Source organism: Chroicocephalus ridibundus, chromosome 8, assembly GCF_963924245.1.
Source record: "Chroicocephalus ridibundus chromosome 8, bChrRid1.1, whole genome shotgun sequence".
In the NCBI taxonomy this organism is placed as follows: domain Eukaryota; kingdom Metazoa; phylum Chordata; class Aves; order Charadriiformes; family Laridae; genus Chroicocephalus; species Chroicocephalus ridibundus.
This window is the reverse complement of record NC_086291.1, coordinates 6,101,105-6,123,276: the sequence shown is the minus strand read 5'-3', so window position 1 is coordinate 6,123,276 and position 22,172 is coordinate 6,101,105. Positions and strand designations below refer to the sequence as shown.

At 54.2% G+C, this 22,172-nt stretch overlaps 1 protein-coding gene across 1 annotated transcript; it reads left to right on the top strand.

The window, feature by feature from the left end:
* Window positions 1-13,626: 13,626 nt before the first annotated feature.
* TMEM61 (transmembrane protein 61) lies at window positions 13,627-21,256 on the top strand. Its single transcript, XM_063345055.1, has 3 exons — window positions 13,627-13,779; window positions 17,885-18,295; window positions 20,721-21,256. Exons 2-3 carry the CDS (start codon window positions 17,946-17,948, stop codon window positions 21,004-21,006), a joined length of 636 nt encoding a protein of 211 aa, XP_063201125.1. The 5' UTR covers window positions 13,627-13,779; window positions 17,885-17,945; the 3' UTR covers window positions 21,007-21,256.
* The last annotated feature ends 916 nt before the right edge of the window (window positions 21,257-22,172 follow it).

Below are 22,172 nucleotides of genomic sequence, written 5' to 3'. Positions count from 1 at the left end.
GGACGGGTCGTGAGGCGGGAGACAGGGGCTGAGGAGAGCGTGGGGCAGGGGACGGGGCCTGAGGCAGAGGACCTCTCCCCCCAGTCAGGGCTGAGGGGGGTTTGGGGCAGGGGACAGGGCCTGGGGGAGATGCCTACCCCCAGGTTAGAGCTGAGGGGGCTGTGGGGCAGGAGACAGGGCCTAAGGAGAGAACCCTCCCCAGTCAGGGCTGAGGGGGGCGTGGAGCTGGGGACAGGCCCTTGGCAGCTTTGTGGTGGAGGTGCTGTGGTGGACGGTGTCCTTCAGGCAAGGGGCTCACCCTGGTGCCTTTGAGTTGTGGGGCAGGAGCGAAACACCTCTGCGTGCCTCTCTTGGGCACCCTCATAGTGTGGTTTGAGGTACCAGGGAACCTGGCAGCGCAGGTCACTCCCACAGGAACTCAAAAGTGCCATGCAGTCCAATTTCTAGAAGGAAGAAGATGACCCTCTCCAAAATGCGGTGGAAGAGGTGGTAGAGAGGGATAACCCCCTTTCTAAAACCCTGCGGGAAAATTCCTTTCCTCCCACTCTCCATGATGGAACAGTGGGAGGGAAGATACATAAAGTCTGTGAGGAAGATAAAACTTTTTTTTTTAAACTAAAATCTGTAGTGTCCCTCAAGAGGTATGCTGTGTGAGAGGACAGTGGCAGAGGTGCCCTGCAGGCAGCAGCTGCCGAGGAGATGCTGACGCAGCACAGTGCTGCCAGGGACCTTGGAGTGGCACAGAGAGACCCGCTGGGTTCAGAGAGGAAAGTGGTGTCGAGGTGTTTGGTGAGGACACTGCGACGTTGACACAGCACACTAATATATCACATGGTGCCTCTTCATCTTTGTCAGCAGGACAAATAGTCACCTTTACCTTTAGCTGATACTAGGAGATACTCAGGAGCACCAGACTGGCAGGGATCACTGCATCGAAGTTCAGAGATCAGCTATGTCAGGCAGCCACACCTTGTAATCTCCTTCAGACAACTCACAGGCTTTGTTTTGAACCCAGTTCATTTTTTGTCCCACTGGTTTTGTCAAAAGACTGGTCTGAAACTTCCCCGCTCTGATGTTTGAAAATGGTCTCCTGATCTCCAGCCTAAATTTATTCACGGCCAAATTATATTCGTTGCACTTGTGCCTACTCTGCCCACTAGCTCTTTTCTTTCTTAGTTCTGACTTGATGTTATCTGCTTTTGTGTACCAATTTGTCTGCTGACTGGAATTATGCATGGAAGTTTCCCATGCCCTAAAAGAGGTTATTTTAACCTCTCCGAAGGAGCTAAATAATTACTCATGATCTGAGTGTGATCAAGTGCAGGGTTTATTGGATAACAGCATAATTTATTCATAAGGGGATATTTATACCTTCAGTGTAAATACTGTTTTGAAATTGTTTTTATGAAGACCCATTAAAAGCATTTGTAATGTTTTCCATGTTTTGCTCTTGTTTTTTTGTCCTAGGCAGCAAGGAAGAGAGTAGGTGAGCTCAAAGATTGCAATGTGAAACTGTGCTTTAAAACAGAGGAGTGAATCACCATTAAGATTATGGTGAAATTGCCTGTGTACCTAGCAATGCCAAGCACAGAAAACACAGGAATCAAGGGGAAAAGGGAAGGGGAGACAGATGTTTTAAATGCTGACGTTTTTCAATTTTAGATGTTTTAGGTGTGAGCAAAACATCACCCAACAATCTATGTAGGCTTAGGAAAATATCGCCTGCAAATCTGGTTTGAAAAGCTAAGATTCCCTTGTTGCCTTTGCAAGACTAAAATCCCTGGTCTCTTCAATTAAATTATCATTTTAAGTGCGTTTAAGCTGCTAGTGCTTCTTAAAAAAGCAGTCCGCTTGCCTTCCTCTCCTCCCTCCCACTCCTGCCATCCCATCCGCCCACTCACGCTGTTCTGGGCACGCTGTGCGGTACAAATGCTTCTGCTGTCACTCAGTTAAACAGGTTGGGGAGCTGATCTGAGTGAAGAATTGGGCTGGTTTTTAGATCAGTGCTTTTCTGCCTGGCTCGGCTCTCTGGGGGAGTGCACCCCACAGGTGCTCACGTAGGTGGGGTGCAGGGAACAGAGCAGGGGCTTCTTGTTGACCGTGCTGGAGCTGCCCATCTCCTCAGTGAGACCTCACCACAGATCACCTTGCTCGTTAGCAAGCGGGATTTAGTAATCGTAGAATGGTTTGAGTTGCAAGGGACCTTAAAGATCACCCAGTTCCAACCCCCACCTCCATGGGCAGGGACGCCTCCCACCAGCCCAGGTTGCTCCAAGCCCTGTCCAACCTGGCCTTGGGATGGGGCATCCACAGCTTCTCTGGGCAACCTGTTCCAGTGTCTCACCACCCTTAATAGTGAAAAATTTCTTCCTGATTTCTCATCTAAATCTACCCTCTTTCAGTTTAAAACCGTTACTCCTCGCTCGATCGCTACACTCCCTGAATAATAACTATGCAAAGGCTTTTGGACAACGAAAGAATGAAGAAGATGCAGTGGTTTGTCTAAGGAGACAGCTAAGAGGGACATGATAATAATATACAGAGCATTTGAGCTGTAGACGACTGTAGGCTGAAGACTTCTGTCTCCGTAAGAAAGTGAGAAGAGGCATTCAGAGGAACCAAAGAAAGGCACTGAAAAGCATTAGAAAGCCCCTTTTTTCATGCAAGCTCCCATAGGCCTGGTACTGACTGCCACCGAGCTGCTGCTGAGTGGTACCAGGGTGTCAAAAAGGACGGGCGTTTTAACAGTAATAGTTACAAAAACTAATCAAGAATTTTGGGAAGGCTGCAGGCCTTCTTAATTCAATAAACAAACCAGCCCGTGGTCGCTATGGGTTAGGAGCACGTTTCCCTCAACCGTTGGGTTTCCTGCTCAGCGGAAAACTGGCACAGCGCCGGTTCTGCCGGAGATGGGACGTGCTTTCAGAGGGTTGGAGGGACGTGGTGTTCACACTGCTGTGTGAGAAGCTCCCTCTACTGAGAAAACCAAAGCATATTCGGTCGCCTGGAAGGAAAAGCCCATCGGGGGACATAGGCTGGCGTGGGGTTTTCTGTGCGACACGGGGCAGGTTGACGCATGTCATTCTGGATATGGGCTGAACGAATCTTGAGAGCTTTCGTACACTCAGCAATCAAAGAAAAATGACAAATTTCAGCTTGAGGGCTTTAAGGAAAAAAATACAGGGGACTATCATCATCAGCTGCTTTATAGACTGGTGATATCAGAAGACCTGCCAGAATATTCCAGAGGGATGACACATACTTAGGTGTCACCTCTGAAAGAAAAAAGTCGCTTTGTGGCACAGCAAGATGTAAAGCCAGCCTGGTCTGGGGAGAGCTCTGTGCCTTTCTGAGGCAAAGCAGAGCTGTAGCGGGGCAGGAGAAGCACGTAGCCCACCAAGGAACACGAGGGAGGGCAGCCAAACACCGCTAAATCCTTTTGATTATGTAAACATAAGTGGAAAATAGCTGGTGTGACGGTCTCACCTGTCTGAAGACTTAGAGACTTAGGAACCGGAGTGGCTCCAGATGACCTTTCTCCACCTGGATGCGTGTTTGCGAGGCCCAGGAGGCTTCAAAAAGACAGCAGAGACTTTCCTACTGGTGTTTGATTCATAAAATCTGCTCGCTGTACCTTAGAAAACCTTCTCTTTAGAGGGTGTATGGGAAGAATGTGGTTTACCTTATATTGCTCAATTGCCCGGCTTCCAGAGGGTGTTTTCTGAAAGGTATTTATCAATAGAACACCTATCATTCAGGACCCGCTTCTCAGGTTTCACAAATATTTCGTGTGAGGGAGTAGAGATGCATGCTGATGTGAGGAGGAGGAGGGCAGAGGGTTCAGTACAACAGCTGGAGCTGTGGTGGCTGTTGGAAGATCAATCAAAAAGGGATGATGGGATTATAGCTACTTCAGAAACTGCCAGGTAGCTCTCCGGGAAAGCGAAACACCATCTCGGGGCTTAGACAAGGATCTTTAGGATGGTGACCTTGGTCTCTTCTCCCAAGTAACAGGTCATAGGACAAGAGGAAAAGGCCTCAAGTTGCACCGACGGAGGTTTAGATTAGGTATTAGGAGAAATTTTAACACCGAAAGGGTTATCAAGCATTGGAACAGGCTGCCCTGGGAAGTGGTGGAATTGTCATCCCTGGAGGTGTTTAAAAGACAGGTAGATGTGGTGCTTAGCGATATGGTTTAGTGATGGTTTTTGTCAGTGTTAGGTTGATGGTTGGAGTAGATGATCTGTAAGGTCCCTTCCAACCTAAGCAATTCTATGATTCTATGATTCTGTGAGGCTATTTTAGGTGTAGGTGGACCTAATCTAATGTGGAAGGACTTGTTTAACATCTGTGATGGGGAAGGGTGTCCAGATGGCTGTAGCCCAGCCTGCTCAGCTCACCTAGTCCTCAGGGTGACTTTGCTGGTTCTTCCTCGCCTTCCCCTTGTCCTCTCAAGGCCGCAGTCACCATGTTTTCACTGGGAATGGCTTCACCAAGAGAAGGAATAACTCTGGTGCTGGAAGGCAGGACATGGAACCAAGCAAGGATGCCTGGGCTGCACCCTATGTGCTGTGCCCTCCTGGCCATGTTGTGTGGCCCTGCTCCTCCAGCAATGAGTTGTTGGAGGTGGCTGGTGGGACCCCAGTCATCGTCTTGGGAGGAAGCAGATGTAGGGCGTGAAGTGAAATCTGGGATATTAACAACGGCAGAAAGGGGCCCTTCCTTCGGTGGCCGTGCACTGCGTCAGGAGGCCAGGTCAGCTGCCGGTCAGCACGTTCGCAGGGCCACCCAAAAAAAAAAACAAAACCACCGCGCCGCAGAACGTGCGAGAGCTTTCGTGTATTCTCTCTGACGTGTATCAAATCCAGCTTTACAACTGCCTCTGAAAAGACGCACTGTCTGGGATTTATAAAAAGAATCACTTGTCAAAACAGAGAGCCGGGCTGGGAAAGGAATTCAGCCCTCCCTTCATTGTCACTGAGGCCAGTGTCCTCAGCAGCAAAAATGAAACGGCTGTGGCAAGGTAGCTGGCATGATAGGAGACATGGGGAGGGACTCTTTATGAGGGAGTGGAGCGATAGGATGAGGCGTAATGGTTTTAAACTGAAAGAGGGGAAATTTAAATTAGATATTAGAAAGAAATACTTTCCTGTGAGGGTGGTGAGCCCCTGGCCCAGGTTGCCCAGAGAAGCTGTGGCTGCCCCATCCCTGAAGGGGTTCAAGGCCAGGCTGGACGGGGCTTTGAGCAGCCTGGTCTGGTGGGAGATGTCCCTGCCCAGGGCAGGGGGGTGGAACTAGATGATCTTTAAGGTCCCTTCCAACCCCAACCATTCTATGATTCTATGACGAGCTGGTTGCTGAAGGACCTGGGGATCCAGCACTGAAACTACAAACTGAGGGAGGCCGTATTCCTTGTAGCTGAGCGGTGGTGGAGGAGAGTGAGCTCATAGGCAACCATCATTTGGCTTCATGGCCCCTCTGGGCATGAGGCTGGCTGGGAGTGAGGAGGGGCAGCAGTCGGAGAGGTGGTGGTGGTCCTCTGTCTCCTTCCATCGCTGAGATCCTGGAGACGCTGACTATGCTGAGAATCAGAAAGGAGCTGCAGCCGCTGAAAGGCAATAAATATATTATTTTGGACTCATGACATAAAGGGCACATGAACCAGTGGCCTCCAACATGCCCAGGGTGAACTTTGTCGTGAAGGCAGTTGTGAACCACAGCCGGTGAAGAGCGACTCCAGGGTACCCTCTGCCATCACTTGTCTCCGGCTTCCTCTTGCCCAGAGTGGCAAATGCCGTGGGAACGTGCAGAAAGCATTCGGGGCTAGCATGACGGTGAAGGCGTGCCAACGTCACCGCAAGAAAACACTGGAAGTTATTTTTCTGTACAGGCCACATTTTTCTCCCGTTTTCAGCTCCCAGCAAATCTGCGTGTGTGTTTAACCTCCGGGTACCACGTGTACTTGCGGGCCCTTTTCCTCCAAATAAAGCTAAGACTTTCTCTGCCTTGGCTGTCGCCATTCTCCTCCTGGTGCTGTCACTCTGTCACCTGTCTGCTTTCATTTATTTCAACGTTTTAAAAATTTCACGGGCCCACTCCCAGATGATGTAAACTGATAAAACTCCAGGCCATGCTCCAAAAACATCAGAGTTAACTGTAGGATCCAGCCCTTTGGGTTTACTTACCTATGCCAAAGAAAAATAGAAAAGCCGTAAGCAAAGCGAAAAAGGAAAAGAACGGCTGGAAAAAAATAAAAAAAAACAGTTAAAAATGTTGGTTATATAAGAGTCGTATAGCTTTTATCGTTACCTAGCATATTCTTTTCATAAGTGAAGCAATCACAGCCAGATAAGTTAATAATTAAGGGTGACAAAAATATACCATTGTTCCGATAACAAGGAACCGCATTAGTCTTATCGGAGATAAACGGAGGCGTATTTAATACGGTGCTATGCTGATAGACTGCCGATGCCCCTTCTTCACCCGAAAACTCAGCACAAAATCAGGTCAAAAGCTGATTTGGAAAGCGGGTATCTGTTAAGCCCTTTTACTTCTCTCCGAATTGCTCGCCTCCTTTCGACCGCAGATGTGCTTTTTTGGCAATCCACCTTGGGAAGCGACTCCCACGGGTATGGAGCTGAGCAGAAGGGAGCTGGAAGCTTTCAGAAGAAGATTCTGCTCCTTTCTGCGGGGAGCGACAGGACGGGCTCCGGCGCGTGGAGCATCTCGTGGAGATACAGGACAATTTCAGATGGAGGACTGAGTAAATGGACTGGTCCTCACCCCTGCAAATAAGTGATGGGTGAAGGACTTCTGCACGGGAAGGTGATGAGGGTGCGATTTTTCAGTCTCTTTTAATACAAGAGATTCCTGTAAAATTCAGTTTGGCAGCCTCGAGTAGAGGAATACCTCGTGAAATGAGACAGCAATTCCAGTGCCTCCTGACACAATCAAAACTCAATATTTTCGTAACTCTCGCAAGGATAGAAATGCGATGGCTGCAAAACTCTGCCGATGGGGAGCAGCGGCCTTTCCTTACCCCCACACGGGAATCCTGTGGCTCCCAAAATAGAGCTGAGAATGGGTAAACGCACAGATCCTGTCTCCTGCTCACGTTGAAGCCTTCGCATGCTTCTCAAGCCTCGCGTGCTGAGCTGGAGACTCACGCAACTGCTTTCTGTCTCCTTCTGCCTTCTCCATCCTCTCCCCCTCCTTGCCCTCTCCATCCTCGGCAAGGCCCGCTTTTTTCCCACAAAATGCTTAAGAAAAAGCATCGGGAGATCAGCCAGCAATAAACCATTGCCATTGCAGAGCGGTTAATTACCGTTATCTCTAATATCAGCCAAGAGCCTGTACTAAGCTCTGAACTTTTCTTGCATTGAGGTGTCCGTTCGCATCCAGGCTAAGGCGGATTACGGGGCCGGGATGAGCTCTCCCTCCGGCTGGAAGCGGTGCGGTGACGCACGGAGGGAGGAGAGTTCCGTCCCTCTGCCAGGCAAGGAGTCACCCGCCAACAAGAGCTGACAGCTTTTCTGGCACAGGAGTATTTACACCTCCGGGGGGAAGTGAAACTACTCTCTCTCAAGTAAGATGAGTAGCCAGACTAGCTCCTAGCTAAAGAAAGGACCTGGTACATTTTTGCGGGGAGAAAGATTAACTCTCTGGGTCCTGGAGGACTTCACGGGGAGGTGGAGCAGGGAAAGCGGTGTTCTCCATCAGGGATGGCAGGTCTCTGTCTCAGGGATGCTTTCTCTGGGGTCCTGCCACGGTCTGAGACGCTGATGGTAAGGTCATCTGGATGTGGGAGATAGAGACTTTCTTTTTTCAGTCTGAAGGTAAGTAATTTAGGGAACGTCTTCCATCTGTTTCTTCACATGCTTCTTCATAGACATCTGTTACTCACCTTCACGTCCCTCTCTTTCTCCCAGGCCGGTACAGGGTCTGTTATTCTCTGACATGTCGAGGGAAGAGATAGGAGCAACCCGCTCCTACACCTCCATGGAGTAAATCAGGAGAACATGTTTGGATTGGAGCCTTAAACTACAGAGTGGGAGCCAAATTCACCGCTGAGGGAGCCGCAGCACAGCCCTTGGCATCACCAGAGATGGGTGCTGATGTCCGCAGTCGGCCCAGTGATTTTAATCCGAATCCGCAGTCGATTTTAATGCCGTTCAAGAGAAGCTGCGGCCCTTTATTTCCCAAAACTCACCTCCTGTCATTTTTGCAGGACTTCAGAATTGTCTCCAGCTGCCTCGAAACTCAGGTAAGAAGGTGTCAATATTCCAGGTTAGAAGCGAGGTAAGGCGTGCAGGCGGAAATAACAGCCTTTACCCATCCACAGGCGACACCGCAGACCGGCTTTGAAGCCAGCAGACACGCTTTTGGGCACAGCAGCACGGCCAGAGCAGCGTCTCCGCCGCTGCAAGGGAGAGCGTGACATTTGCTGTTTGAAACGGAGACCACACGGCGTGAAGAAAAGGGAACCAAGCTAAACACCACCTACCTCCTAAGCTGGAGGAAGAAGCACAGCACCTTTCCCAAGCGCCTCACCACATATAGCCCCAGGTGCTGTTCCAAATACTCTGTTTTTTTCTGGCTATATGTCCCTTAGGCTAATAAAAAGCTCTCCCTCTCCTTGCAGCCATGCCTTGCGTATCTCCTCGGGCTCTCACGCCTGCCACAAAAGTTTGCAGCATAATATCCCTCAGCAACCGCCACGCACAGCCCATCGACGTAAGCGCTGGGGAGGAGAAGACTGGGAGGGGATCTCATCAATGCTGATCAATATCTAAAGGGCAGCTGTCAAGAGGATGGCCCGGGCTCTTTTTTTCTAGTGATGCCCAGCAACAGGACAAGGGGCAACAGGCACACACTGGAACACAGGAAATTCCGTCTCAGCATGAGGAGGAACTTCTTTGCTGTGAGGGTGGCAGAGCCCTGGCACAGGCTGCCCAGAGAGGTGGTGGAGTCTCCGTCTCTGGAGACATTCAGAACCCACCTGGACGCGTTCCTGTGCCACCTGCTCTGGGTGACCCTGCTCTGGCAGGGGGTTGGACTAGATGATCTCCAGAGGTCCCTTCCAACCCTGACCATTCTGTGATTCTGTGATTCTGTGAAATGGGGACAGTGAGAGCTTCCTAGGAGCTTTCCACCCAAATCTGCAAAGGATTTCAAATTTGCCTAAAAAGGGCTGGGAAAAGGAAAGGGTTAAATCCCTATGGTTCTGCTCAATCAAGAACACATCCAGGCAGGTTTGGAATGTCTCCAGAGACAGAGACTCCACCACCTCTCTGGGCAGCCTGTGCCAGGGCTCTGCCACCCTCACAGGAAAGAAGTTCCTCCTCATGTTTAGGTGGAACTTCCTATGCTCAAGTTTGTGCCCGTTACCCCTTGTCCTGTCCCCGGGCACCACTGGAAAGAGCCTGGCCCCATCCTCCTGACACCCACCCTGTAAGTATTTATAAGTTTTGATAAGATCCCCCCTCAGCTGTCTTTTTTCCAGACTGAAGAGACCCAAATCCCTCAGCCTTTCTTCATCAGAGCGGTGTGCCAGTCCCCTCATCATCTTGGTAGCCCTTTGCTGTCCCCTCTCCAGCAGTTCCCCGTCCTTCTTGAACCGGGGAGAATTTGCAACACAGAAATTTCCCTTGCAGGAAACCCACAGCTTTATCATGCCTGTTTATCCACACAACAGCCTCGGCAGGAGGTGGCACGTGCTAACGCAAGTCCTGAATGAAGAGCAGAAGGAATTTAAGATCGTTGCTCGTCCATAAAGCTCTCTGTGGATGAGGGTATCAGTACTTCTCCCTTTCCAGGATTTCCCACCACAGCCACGTTCTTCAGCGTGGTGCAGCTTTACTGGTTTAAGACACTGTGATGGTCAGGTTAGCACACTTTTGAGGTTCAAAACACTCAGAGGTTTTGGGTCCAGAGGCTTGCTAGATGATGGACAAGTCATGGAGCTTCTGCTAGTACAGAAACCACTTTAGAAACCAATATTAAACAAGTGATGGAGCTGAATGTAGTTTATACATCTCTTGCTCTTCTGTTATAGTTCAAATCCAGTAACATTGGAACTAAATAATGAGATATATTAAGTAGAAAATGGGCTTTTGCAGTCAATAAAGTCTCGGGGCAAAAAAAATAGCTGTCCACAGAAAGAGTATTCCTTGGTGAAACTGGCCACAACAAACAAAGGCCACTTTGTGGTCATGGGGATGATCACGTTTCACACCCAAATGCTGGGCTGTTCCTGCCGCAGAGGGAGGATGAGCCATCCCAAACCCCCCAGCTGCCCTCACAGCAGAACCGCCGAATGGCCGGCTGCAGGTTCAGCCCAAAATAAGCCTAAGGACACTAGCGAACACTGCGTCATTTGAAGATGTAGGACAAATATTTTCCATGCCTAGGTTTACTTACGGGATTAGGTAGGAGTGCCCGAGCCAGTATATCAACTAACGCAACTAATTAGGCATTTTAAGAAGATGCAAATTAAGGCACTGATAAACAGCATGAGGTTTCTCCCTTGCTTTATGCGTGCTGGGTGCAGGAACATCTTCCCATCTGCGCACCCTCACGGCTGCGTGCTTCAGCCCTTATCAGCTGGGCAGGATGCTGTGCCCGGTGGCCCATGCTGAGGGGAGACACGAGATGGGCCAGCCCTTGGGAATGGCTTCCCTATGGATCTGGGCAGTGTGGGCACCTTATACCAGCTGAGATGTGTCCCCTAAGCCTTCAACAGTGGCTCTTTAGTGGCTCGCCATGGGTGGCAGCAGCCTGCCGAGGGGTGTGTGCCGGGGGCAGCTGGGTGCGGGGACAGTGGCCCAGGTGCCAAATCACCGATGGAGACCTGCGACCTGGCCCAGGGTGTCGACACTCCCGTCCCAGCTCTGAGGGCCTTGGCAGGGAGCCTGGGCTCCTTTTCTCTGGGCTTGGTGCCCCGGGACACACAAAGTCACTCTTGGCTTGGTGCTCTGGGGTCAACCTCCGCGTCGCGATGGGTCAGAAAGTGCGTCCCTGTGCACACACGCACAGAGAGGTGTTGAAAACGCTAACTGATTTAGCCTGATTATACACTGAGATACACCCTTTTACATGTGATTTTGCTGCAGCAGCAAAACCTGGTGAACGGTGAATCAAAAAGCAGCATTTTTTCCATGCCAGCAGCGTTGATCAGGCACCGCATCCTTACCTGGGGGAGGCAATTACTGGAACAATCTCTCTTTCTCCACTCCTCCTTTGTTCCTGTTCTTGCAGGGGCTGTAACTGTCTTTTATATCTTCTTGTTTTCTCCGCTGCGGTTTCAGCGTGCACGGGATGTTTTACATATTTTGCACAGTTATTCTGTCTTTATTCTGGAGAAGCCCTTTCCCCGTGCTCCGTGACGTGCTGCAGCACCTTGTCCACCAGCAGGGAAGTTCTCAGAGAGGGAAAATGCCATTTGGCCAAGGGGCTGCTAAGCAGCCAGAGGTGCTGGCACCGTGTGGCACTTACAGCCTCTGCCTTGTTGTGAAATATTTGTCACGGGTTTGTGGCTGCCTGTAGGCCAGCGCTCTGGCGAAGAGAGAAGATGGCAGATGGTCACGGGGCTGAAGGACCAAAGGGCACAGAAGCCACCTCACTCTCTGCAGCCCGGTGCTAGCAAGCGCACACACAGCCGCGTGCCTTGAAGTGCTTCAGATGCCATTTGACAATCAACTTTCAGTTAAATATAATATCTGAGCAGGTAATGAGCAGAAGATGTCTCATGGTCCGTTAATATGGGAACTGGTGATTCACAGTGCCCACGTCACTCATGGGTGGCAGGCGCTGGTAACACGAGCGCTCAGCACCGTCGTATCCGCGACAGAGGAACCCAGATGTTCTCTCCTGGGGTTCCCAGGGCCAAACTCTGTCCTGCCAAGGAGCAAGGACCACAGTGTTTGGACGACACCTGGGATTTGTTGTCAAGGGTTACACCGTGGGATTCGAGGACCTTGCTGCGTCTCCTCCAGTGAGACCACGCTGGGGCGCTGGCCTCGGGGACCCCTGCCCCGTGCTCCCATGTGATGGACACCCAACGGGCCAGGCCCGTGTGAACCAGCCCTCCTTGTGCCTCAGTTGACCATTTGTAAAACCCCACAGGTAAAAGGGGCTGCACACCCACACGTTTTCAGCTAGGCTGAGTGGCTACCTAGCATAAAGTTGGGGACGAGCATTTTAGCAGGGCCTGTAGTGATAGGACAAGGGGTAATGGCTTAAAACTAACAGAGGGAAGATTTCGACTAGCTATAAGGAAGAAATTTTTTACGCTGAGGGTGGTGAAACCCTGGCACAGGTTGCCCGGAGAGGTGGTAGACGCCCCATCCCTGGAAACGTTCCAGGTCAGGTTGGACGGGGCCCTGAGCAACCTGACCTAGTTGGAGATGTCCCTGCTGACTGCAGGGTGTTGGACTGGATGGCCTTTAAAGGTCCCTTCCGACCCAAACTATTCTGTGACTCTGTACATGAAGCAGATGTGAATTCCCCAACGGGGCTTTGCATCAGTCCCTGCAGCAGATAAACCCTGAGTTGGTTTGGAGCCAGCAAGGTGAGGAGCTGCAAGCAGCGCAGGAACAGCAGCCCAGGCTTCAACTACAGCATGGGCGTATCCATAGGAATGGCTTTGGCTGTCAGGGATGCTCAGCTGTAGCTCAAGAGCAACGTGACGGATGTGTGGGAGCGCACTGGAATAGCACAGCATGGCACGACTGCTGTTGGTAAAATCTACCTCCACCGCTGTGATGTGGAAGTGTGGCTGAATCCAGGTGCCAGCCATACGGACCATCCTGGACCTCGGATGCATCCTCAGCTTGTTTAACATTCGGGTGTCTTCATGAGTGCTGCAGGGTAAAAAGATCCAGCGGGAGAGGGGGAAACGGGCAATATTGGCATTTGACAGAGAGGTGAGGAGAACTGAAGTGGTCGCAAAGCAAGCTTGGGGTGGAGATCCCCCCGTGCTGTGTCCCATCTGTGGGACTGTGGTGTCCCACCCGTGCAGTAGTGGTGTCCACAAGGCAGAGGTATCCCACCCATAGGACAGTGGTGTCCCACCCGTGGGGCAGTGGTGTCCGCAGGGCAGTGGTGTCCCACCCGTGGGGCAGTGGTGTCCGCAGGGTGGAGGCGTCCCAGCCACAGGGCACCTCTCACGGGCTCTGCAGCCCGCAGCTCTCTCCAGGTCCCTGGTGGGTCTGTTCCCCGGCTCCTGCACCCCGGTGGCCCCGGGGGTCCGTGCTCCCGGTCCCTCAGGAGCAGCGGCACTGCCACCCCAGCCCAGCTCACCCACCGCCGCCCGAACCGACACCCCCGGGGCGCCTCCAGCTTCACCGACCTTCCCTCCCCAGCGCTCCCGGACCCTGAGACTCCCCCCCAAGCAAGTCGCCTCCCTCACAAGCAGAACACAGCTCAGTGCGTGCGGGAGGCGGCTGTGTGTGTGTCTGTAGTTTTCTTTGCCTTTTTCTTTCTTTTTTTTTTTCTTTTTTTTTAATATCTTTTTTTCTTCTCCCTCCAGGACCGGGGCTGCGGGCCGGGAGCGCTGGCCCCGACGGGACGGGACGGGACGGGACGGGACGGGAGCGATGCTCGGAAGGAGGGAGCCGGTCCGCCGCCGCCCCGTCGGTGCGGGAGGGGAGCGCTGGGGGCCCTGCCCGCCCCGCCGCCGCCGCCGCCCGCCCCCCGCCCCGCCCGTCCCGGTCCCGCCCGCCCCGCGGGCCGGGCTCCGCGGGAGCCGCCGCTCGGCCGGAGCGGGGCTGGCGGCGGCGGGTGAGTACGGCGGAGGGTCGGGGAGGGGGGGAGGTGGGTGAAGAGGGGACACGGACACCCCCCCTGCTTGTCGCTTTGAGGGGAGAGGAGGCGGGGGCACCGGCCGCGGCGGGGATGTGTCCCCCGGGGGTGCCACCGGGTGACAGCCCCTTCTTTAGAGGGGACGTCGGGTTCGGGCATCGCCGCCAAAGTGGTGGCTGGCCTTGCTGGGGACAGTGGGACTGGGGGGTACACGGTGCTTTGCTCCGCCAGGGCTCCCCTCCATCTCAGCCTGCGCTCGGGAGGATGACGGCACCAGAGCTTCTCGGATGCTCTTTCAAAAAGCATCGTTATTACAATGGGTTGGATGGGTACCAACCGCCTAACTAATAATAATCATCGTAATAATAGCAAATTCAGATAAAGGCAGGAAGGAATCTCCCTAATGACACGCTCGCACTTCGGCGTGTCGCTCCCCCGGCGTTCCTCTTGGCACGTCTGCCCGCGGTTAAAGGTCTCCAGCCCGCGCGGAGTGGAAGGACGGGCTGTAAGTGCCGTGGAGGGATGGGGTATGGAGGTGGATTTCTGCTTGATGGCGGTGGGAGAGATTCAAAACTCTTTTCGTTTCTTGTGTCGCTGGAAAAGAGTGTTTTTCTGAGTAATGCTTAGTAGACCCTATGAATCACCATCTGCATAACTTTATATGGGGGATGCTATTCTCAGCATCTTACTGAAACTATGTAAACTATTAACATTCGTATCTGTTTGTCCGCGCAACATGCAAATCAGTTTCCCTGGAAAGACTATTTCAGAGCAGGTCAAAGGAGGAAATGGGGCAGAACAAAATGTCAGGGTGGAGATGGGTGTCTGGGAGCCGTCAATTGCCGTCTTTGGAGGGGCAGCCCCTCCATGGAAACCTGTGCTGGAAATGCTCACTGGGAGACCCGATGGGTGGGATGCCGAGCGCCCCAGGAGCGGAGCCGTCTCCAGTTTCCCACCTCCCCTCCCGTTCCTCCTCCTTCGGCCTCTTCTCCCAGCGGTTGGTGCACTGAGAAAAACATCACGGGTCTCAGGAGGGCCGCGCCAGCCCGAGGGAGGGCTTGGCAAGGGGACGGTGCGGTGGCAATGTCACCCAGCGCGAAGGAGCCGCCCCCGCACAGGCGCTGCGGGAGCACGTGCCGGGTAGGCTGGAGGAGCTCCGAGCATTGCTCCCCGCGCTGCGCCGGTTCTGTCAAGAGAGAAGAGTTTATTCTCTCGAGCTGTCAATCCGTCACCTCCCAGAGGCTCTCCGCCTTCCCTCCACGTCTGCCTCCCCCTCGCTGCCACGGCTCCCAGATGTGCGCAGTGCCGGGGGCTGCAAAATTCCCTGTGCTGGGGAATTGCAGCATCTCCCAAACCTCACCAAGGGAACCACAGCATCTCCCAAACCTCACCAAGCTGACCCCAAAATGAGGAGAGCGTTGACTGCAGGAGCTGAACATTTCAGTTCTTGGTGTTGTTTCAATCCAGGCTTTCAGTTTGGAGCGACCTGTTGTTTCCGCATAGTTGGACGGAGAGCTTTGCCGTAGGGTTTTTTGTGTTGTGGGGTCTTTTTTACCAAACAATATTGGCTGAAAATTTTCCAGGAAAATGCGATGCTCTCAAATGGAGCTGGATTCACGGGTCAGTAGGGTTCTTGTGCTCTTCTGAGCATCTATGACTGCAAGGCAGCCTGAGCCCAGCTGGTCTGCTGTGTCCTGCTCGCGTTCGGTGGGGAGTTGGAGGACGCTGATCCCTAAGAGCATCTAATAGCATCTCTAACGAATCTCTAGCGGTCCCTTCTCCGACCCAGCTCAGCCAAGCCCCTGCCATTCAGGAGGGAGCACCTAAACAAGTCCCCTCACTATGGGGAGAAGCTCTGCCTCCTCTCAGCCCAGGAGCACCACCTCCTTCCTGGCGGGTGGCTGTGGCTTCTGGTGTGGGGGACCACTGGCCACCACCAGCCCAGGTGGCAATCTGGGGCTCGTGACGGCGGGACGAGAGCCGGAGCCTGTTGTCGGGGCTCCCAGTCCTGCCGCCTGTTGTCGGGGCTCCCAGTCCTGCCGCCTTCCTGCAGGTTTCCTAAATCCCACTTCTCGTCGGATTCCTTCATTAAACGTAGATTAGATCAGATGGTGTTTCTTTCACTACAAAGTAATTTGGCTTTCCATTTAGTCGGCCCATCTGATAAATAACGGCTTGAAATAATGTAATTCCATCCGCCCTTGATTGCACTGAGTCTGTGCTGGACTTTGGCTTTCTCCTTAGCTCCGTCTCGGAGCTTCCAGATCTCAGGGTACAACTTAAGTCCCCCCTGTAGGAGGTGAGCCCTGCCTGGAGGAATGGAGACCAAAGCCACCAGATTTTCTTCATTTTACTGACATACAGGCAAAGCGATGAAGGCAGAGGTAGGGGCTGAGAGCGGATCATCCAGCTTTCCATCCACCTCTGCGCTTGAATCCCATTTCCACCCTGGTTGTCTCCTGGTGTGCAGGTTCTCCATTGGCACTGCCACCACGAGAAGCCCTCACAGAAGAGTCACCCGGGACTGAATCTGTAAAAGGGTGCTGGTGCTTAATTCCCACATGGTCAAAATCTTTTTGGCCATCAAGAAGCGGGAGCTGAGCCTGCATCTTCTTGCTGGGCATTGAGCAAGGCCAGGGGGGTAGTGGTGGGACCTCTCTGCCTCCCTCATTGCTGTTTGGTTCGTTGAGGGCTGGGGATCCCCAGGCCCAGGCAGCAGATGCTTGTTGTTTGCTGGAGAAAACAAGGTGGAACGAGAGCCCCATGGAGGTCAGAAACCAGCTCCCCCTTCCCAAATTTTCCTGCTTTGGGGAAGGACAGTTGCTCTTGGTGTGTGACATTGAGCTGAGAAGTGCCACCCAGCAGGAAAGTGTGGTGCTGCCTCATCTCTTTGGTTGTCAATCCAACCCCATCCTGACAGGGACAGTGAAGGTGATAACACCTGTGGGATTGATCATGCTGGGGAGCTGAGAAGGTGTGTGCTGGAGCTGACCCGGGGGAGCAAGGTTTGAGGTGCAAAAGCTCATTTGGCTGAAGATTGAGCAGACTCTTCCAGCGTCAGGGTATTTACACCACCTCCAGAATCAACTGAAGCCCCTCTCTACTTCTGGAGTGTCTTGAAATGGGACATCAGAGCCGGATCAATAAGAGCCTCATAGATCTCGGCAGCCTGTTGCCTTAGGCCCCCGACACAGCAGAAATACTTACTTCAGCGGTAGCTCATACCCCCTCCAAGGGTTTAGCTTGCATCCAGCACATTCCTGACTTAATACGGATGGATTCCTTCTCCTGTCCTTGTCCTGAGCTTGGTTGCGGTGGGGAGTGTGGCTATTGAGGGCTCCATCAGTGATGGGAGAGCTCACTGTGGTCCCCGCTCGCTCGGCGCCTCAGGAGCCACCCCTAGGTGAGGTCCCCTGTGTTGCCAGCATCTGGGTTGTTTTTTTCCCCCTGAAATAGCAGCTCTGTGACTTTCGGAGATGGTACTTGGCTCTTTTCCCTGAGAAAGCAAGAGGCAGCGCAGCCCTGAATCCCCTGGGCTGCGGGCTTTCGAGCAGCGATGCCAGACACCTACTGTCACCGCAGGCTGATTTACGTCCAGATTCAAAGAGGAAAACACGTGCACTGATAATTCGGAAGCGATGACATCTTAAATTTATGTCCCTCTCCCTAACCTCTTCCATAAGCCATGCTTTGATCAGAAACCCAGCTGGCGTTCCTCCGAGCTGGGGAGGAAGTCTGGAATAAAACCCAAAGGCAAGAGCTATGCAAGTCCCCGGAGCCGCCTCCGTAGCTCCCCTGGCTGGGCTTTCCATCCTGCCTCCATGGGAGCGCCACCCTGGTTCTTGAAAACGAGGATGTTTTTACGAGGCTGTTGGGAAATTTATGGGTCCAAACTGGCGGCTGACTTCGCTCTGCCCAAGGGCTTCCCATCCGAGGTGGTGGAAATGCCCCTTCTGATGGTCAACAATAAGTAGATGAAGAGTGTGCAACCCCCACAGAGAGGTCCTAGCTCAGTAGTTTTCTCCTCTGGCAGGTCTTCCATGACCTTGTCCCGCTCGAACTCGGTCTCTTTCTTGTCTTGCAGGACGTGGGCCCTCTCATGCCTTGTCTCGCTCTTCTCCCCTCCTAAAACCTCCTTCCAAAGGATGGCAGCTGCCTCTTTCCGTTATGGCATGACCATCACTGGGGCTGTGCTGCTGGTGACGGGGACGCTGTGCTTCGCCTGGTGGAGCGACGGGGAGGTGGGCTCCCCGGCCAGCAGCGGTGCTCGCCTCCTGCCTCCCCGGGAAGCCGAGGCTGTTCCCAGCTCCTCCTCCAGCGCCCTGCTCCGCTCCGTCAGCTTCTTCTGCTGCGGCATCGGCGGCATCCTCCTCCTCTTCGGCCTCCTCTGGTCGGTGAAAGCCAATGCCAGGGTGGTCTCCCGCCGCTACCAGTACCATTTCCCCAGGGACCTGCAGTACTTCACCGCGGAGCCTCTGGAGAAGTGGAACTGCAGGTGGGTGCCACGTCCTCATGGGAAGAAGTCGAGGATGGGTTTGACCGTCCCGGCACGGCCATCTACCCGCGCCTGCTCTCAGCCTTGCTCTCTGGCGAGCTCAGATGAGCAGTAACGCTGCTGGCCGCTGCTCAGCCCCCGTGCTGCGCCCTCCTCCTGCTCCCCGAGCAGATGCTCTTGCTCATTAGTGTCAACCTTCACCCAAGCCCCCCCCAACCTGCCCTTCCTGCAGGCCCCCTCCCTGCCCACGCCGACTGCTCCCGCAGCTGGCTCGGCAGCAGCCGGTTCTCCTTGCCCTGCGGGGCCATCACCGGCCGAGGCAGACATCTCCTTAGCAGAGCCACTGAGCAGAAGACCACATTGGTTTTCTGGCAGAAGGTCTGGATTTGGGGACGGGGGGGACCATCCAGACCTCCAGTGGTTGGAACCTGCCCTGATGACACAGGTCTGCAGCGCTGTCTGTAAGGATGAGGGGGTTTGTGCCATCTTTAACGGAAGGAAAATCTGTGTTAAAAGGGGGTTAGAAGGAAAAAAGGAGGAAAATAATCCTTGGATTGGCATTGAGATGGGAGTGGAGGAGAAGGGACCCGCTACGAAGCCCACTTCGGGGTGTGGGAAGACCCCTCGCCCCCCACCCCAAACACCACTGCTGCTTGTCGGGTCCCCAGACTCTTCCTGTGTGAGCCTGAGATTTATTTCCACTTCTTGATTTAAAAGTTTTTTGATCAAAAGGGTCTTTTTTTTCCAGAGGTTGCTGTGGAAGCCGAGCCAGCCGGCCCTTCCCAGTGCTGTTTTATGGGGTCACAGCGAAGACCTTGGCTCCGGCATAAATCGGGCTCTGGGGAAAAGCAGCACTAAAAGAAACTCTTAAGAACATGAACCCATAAAAATTCAGTCGAGGCGGGAGGCACGTTCCTGGTTCTCCAGGGATTTCGGTGCCCATCTGAATATCTGGGGGCAAGACTGTGAGTTGCTCTGGGAAGTCTGGGGGGGATGTTCCTCCTCCCATGGAGGGCTTTGCTGTGTCCCCTGCGGGGAATGTCCCCTTCCCCGAGCTCCCGGTTCCCATGCTGGGTGGGAAAGCATCGCCCGGGCATTGCTGGTGCTGCGGCAGCTCCTGCGGCCCCAGCTGCGCTGGCGTTCGTGCAGCAAAGCCCTCCAAAGCAGAAAATGCCGCTTCGCAGAGGGTTGGCAGGGTGACACCCTGCGCTGGGAGAACCCTCCCTCTCCGCATTCCCCTTGCCAAGCTGAGGCTGTCCGGCAAAAGCCACGGTGCAGATGCCTGGGGTGGTAGGTCTTGGACAGGGGGGTTCTGATTTCGGGATGGAGGCATCCCTGCAGAGCATTGTAGCTTTCCCTCTGGACCACCTGTGCCCCTCCGACCCCCCGAGCCTCCCCAAGATGGGTTTTCATCTGCAAAAGCGAGCGGACAGTGGGTTCCTTTCAAAGCCTTTGGGGCTGCACCCAGGGCCGTGCACTGGGCAAAGGTTGGCCGGAGGTTTTCCCTGTACACAAGCTGTGTTTGCTCAGCAAAGCGCTGCTGGAAGTGGCACCAGGCTTGGCCGGCACGTGGAGGGCTCCGATGGGCATGAGGTGGGGGTGTGACCGCATTGAACTGGGATGCCCGGCTCTCGCCCGGCTGCTTGTGCTGCTCACTCGGCTGCCTCGGAGGGGTGACTTTGGGGTTGGGCAGACGATGAGGATGTTCTCCTGCCTGTGGGACGCAGCGCGGTGCAGGATGAAGGGGCAGATGCCTCGAGAGCCAGCACCTCTGCTGCTTTGTGGCCATTCACACCTGCATTGTAGCCCTTAATGCCAGAGGTGGCAGATCTTCGAGGCTGCCATGCCAGGCTGCCCTTCCTCTTCTTGGGTGAGGGAGTAAATTCAGTGGGAACTGGGCGGCTTGGCCTTGTCACGAGGTCTGATGGATGGTGCTTTTCCTCCTGCATGGCTCCCCGCCCTCCTGGTGCCGGGAAGTGGCCAACATGGTCTTCCCTTGACCTTGGGCATGCAAAACCTGACCATGTGCCATCCCTAGTACAAGCATGTCCACCATGCTCAGGGATGTTCTGGTTGATGGGGTGCTCTGGTTGATGGGTGCCAGGATGCTCCAGTTGCCAGGGCACTGGGTTACTCTGGTTGATGGGGCAGAGGGATGCTCTGGTTGATGGGTTGTGGGATGCTCTGGTTGATGGGTGCTGGGATGCTCTGGTTGATGGGGTGCCAGGATGCTCCATTTGATGGATGCTGGGATGATCTGGTTGACAGGGTGCTGGGATGCTCTGGTTGATGGGATGTCGGGATGCTCCTGTTGATGGGTGCTGGGATGCTCCCTTTGATGGGTGCTGGGATGCTCCGGTTGATGGGTGCTGGGATGCTCTGGTTGACGAGGCACACTGCTGGGTTTCTTCTTCTTCCCTCGCAGCACCTGGGATGCCAGCACCATCCCCACCTATGAAGAAGCCCTGACCTGCAGACCTGCCCACGCTACCCCAGCCTACGTCCAGCCCCTGGGGAGGAAGGAGGAGCTCACACCACCCCTGTACCGCTACCTGGAGGAGGAGGAGAGCTGGCAGGGCAGCCGCCGGCGCAGCTCCTCCGACAGCGCCTTGTTCCGCCCCAGCCCGTCCTGGCTGGAGACCCAGCACCCCGGGGAGACGCAGGCAACGCCTCCCCCCAGCTACGAAAACATCAGCGTCCGGGGTGTCTGAGCTGGCGGCGGCGGGGGGCTGGGACTCTGCGGTGGCTGCCCAGTCCCTCGGCTTCAAACCGAGCCCCTTCCATCGCCGGGGTGAGAGGAGGGCGGGCGAGGAGGGGGACGGCAGAGGGGTCCGTCTGGTTTTCCGAGCCATCAGTTGGGGGCTGTTGGGATTGCGGGTCCTGTGGGTGATGCTTTCGGAGCGGCGGGGGTAACTGGCATGTTTGGAAGCTTTCGTATTTTTAATAAAACCACTGCTGGTTGCTGATGCTTTACATTCCCTGCTCTGACCAGCCCTGGGGGGCTCCTGTCAGGCCAGGGGCTGCCCACTCAAAGCCAGAGCTATATAATAAAAACTGCAGCAAAGATCGAGGAATCTGGCCGGAGAAAAAACAGCTCCGTGCCGCCCCGTGCGCTCCTCTGCCTTTTCAGTGTCCCTTCCAGCCCTACCTCCATCCCTTCCACCTTGCTTTCCGCACACACCGCCTTCCCGTGCCTCACTTCATTAGGTTTAGAGATGTTCAGTGGCTCGTGCGTGCGTTCAGGGCATCCGAGTGCGCTCGGCATTTCGGGCAGTATCCTATAAAAAGAGACCCTGCGCGGCTCATCCCCCTCCCTGCCCACCGTGGATGGGTTCGCAGCCTTGCCCAGAGGAAAGGCCGGCTTCATCGGGGGCTGCTGCCCATCCCACCGAAATAACAGGCTGCCCTGCACCCCCTGCGGGTTTGCAGAGTGGCTGTGGAGCCCCGGCCAAATGTAACATATTATTTATAATATATTATTTTTCACAAGGCAGGTACACGCTTTCCTACACGGGCAGGTGAGAACGGGAACAAACGGAGGGCTAATTAAAGCCAGCGCTGCTGTCTGGCTGTCGGAAGCGCGGTGGGAAGGGGACACCTTTTAACCCCCCTGCTCCATCCCAGGCAAACACAGGGCACACGGACACTGTTCTCACTCCCCCTGAGGGGACCGACCCTGCTCCATCCTTCCCTGGCTTTATCCCGCCCTTGGCAGCCCGGTTGCTGCCCCACAGAGACAGTTCCCCAGCACCCAGCTGAAGGAAGCGGGGACTATTCCCAACCCAGCAACCTCCAAAAAGACCCCGGAGCGCTCCCCCCTTCCCTGCTGCAGCCCTTGAGAACATGCTGCGCCCCGGCGTCCCCCTCATTTTGGGGG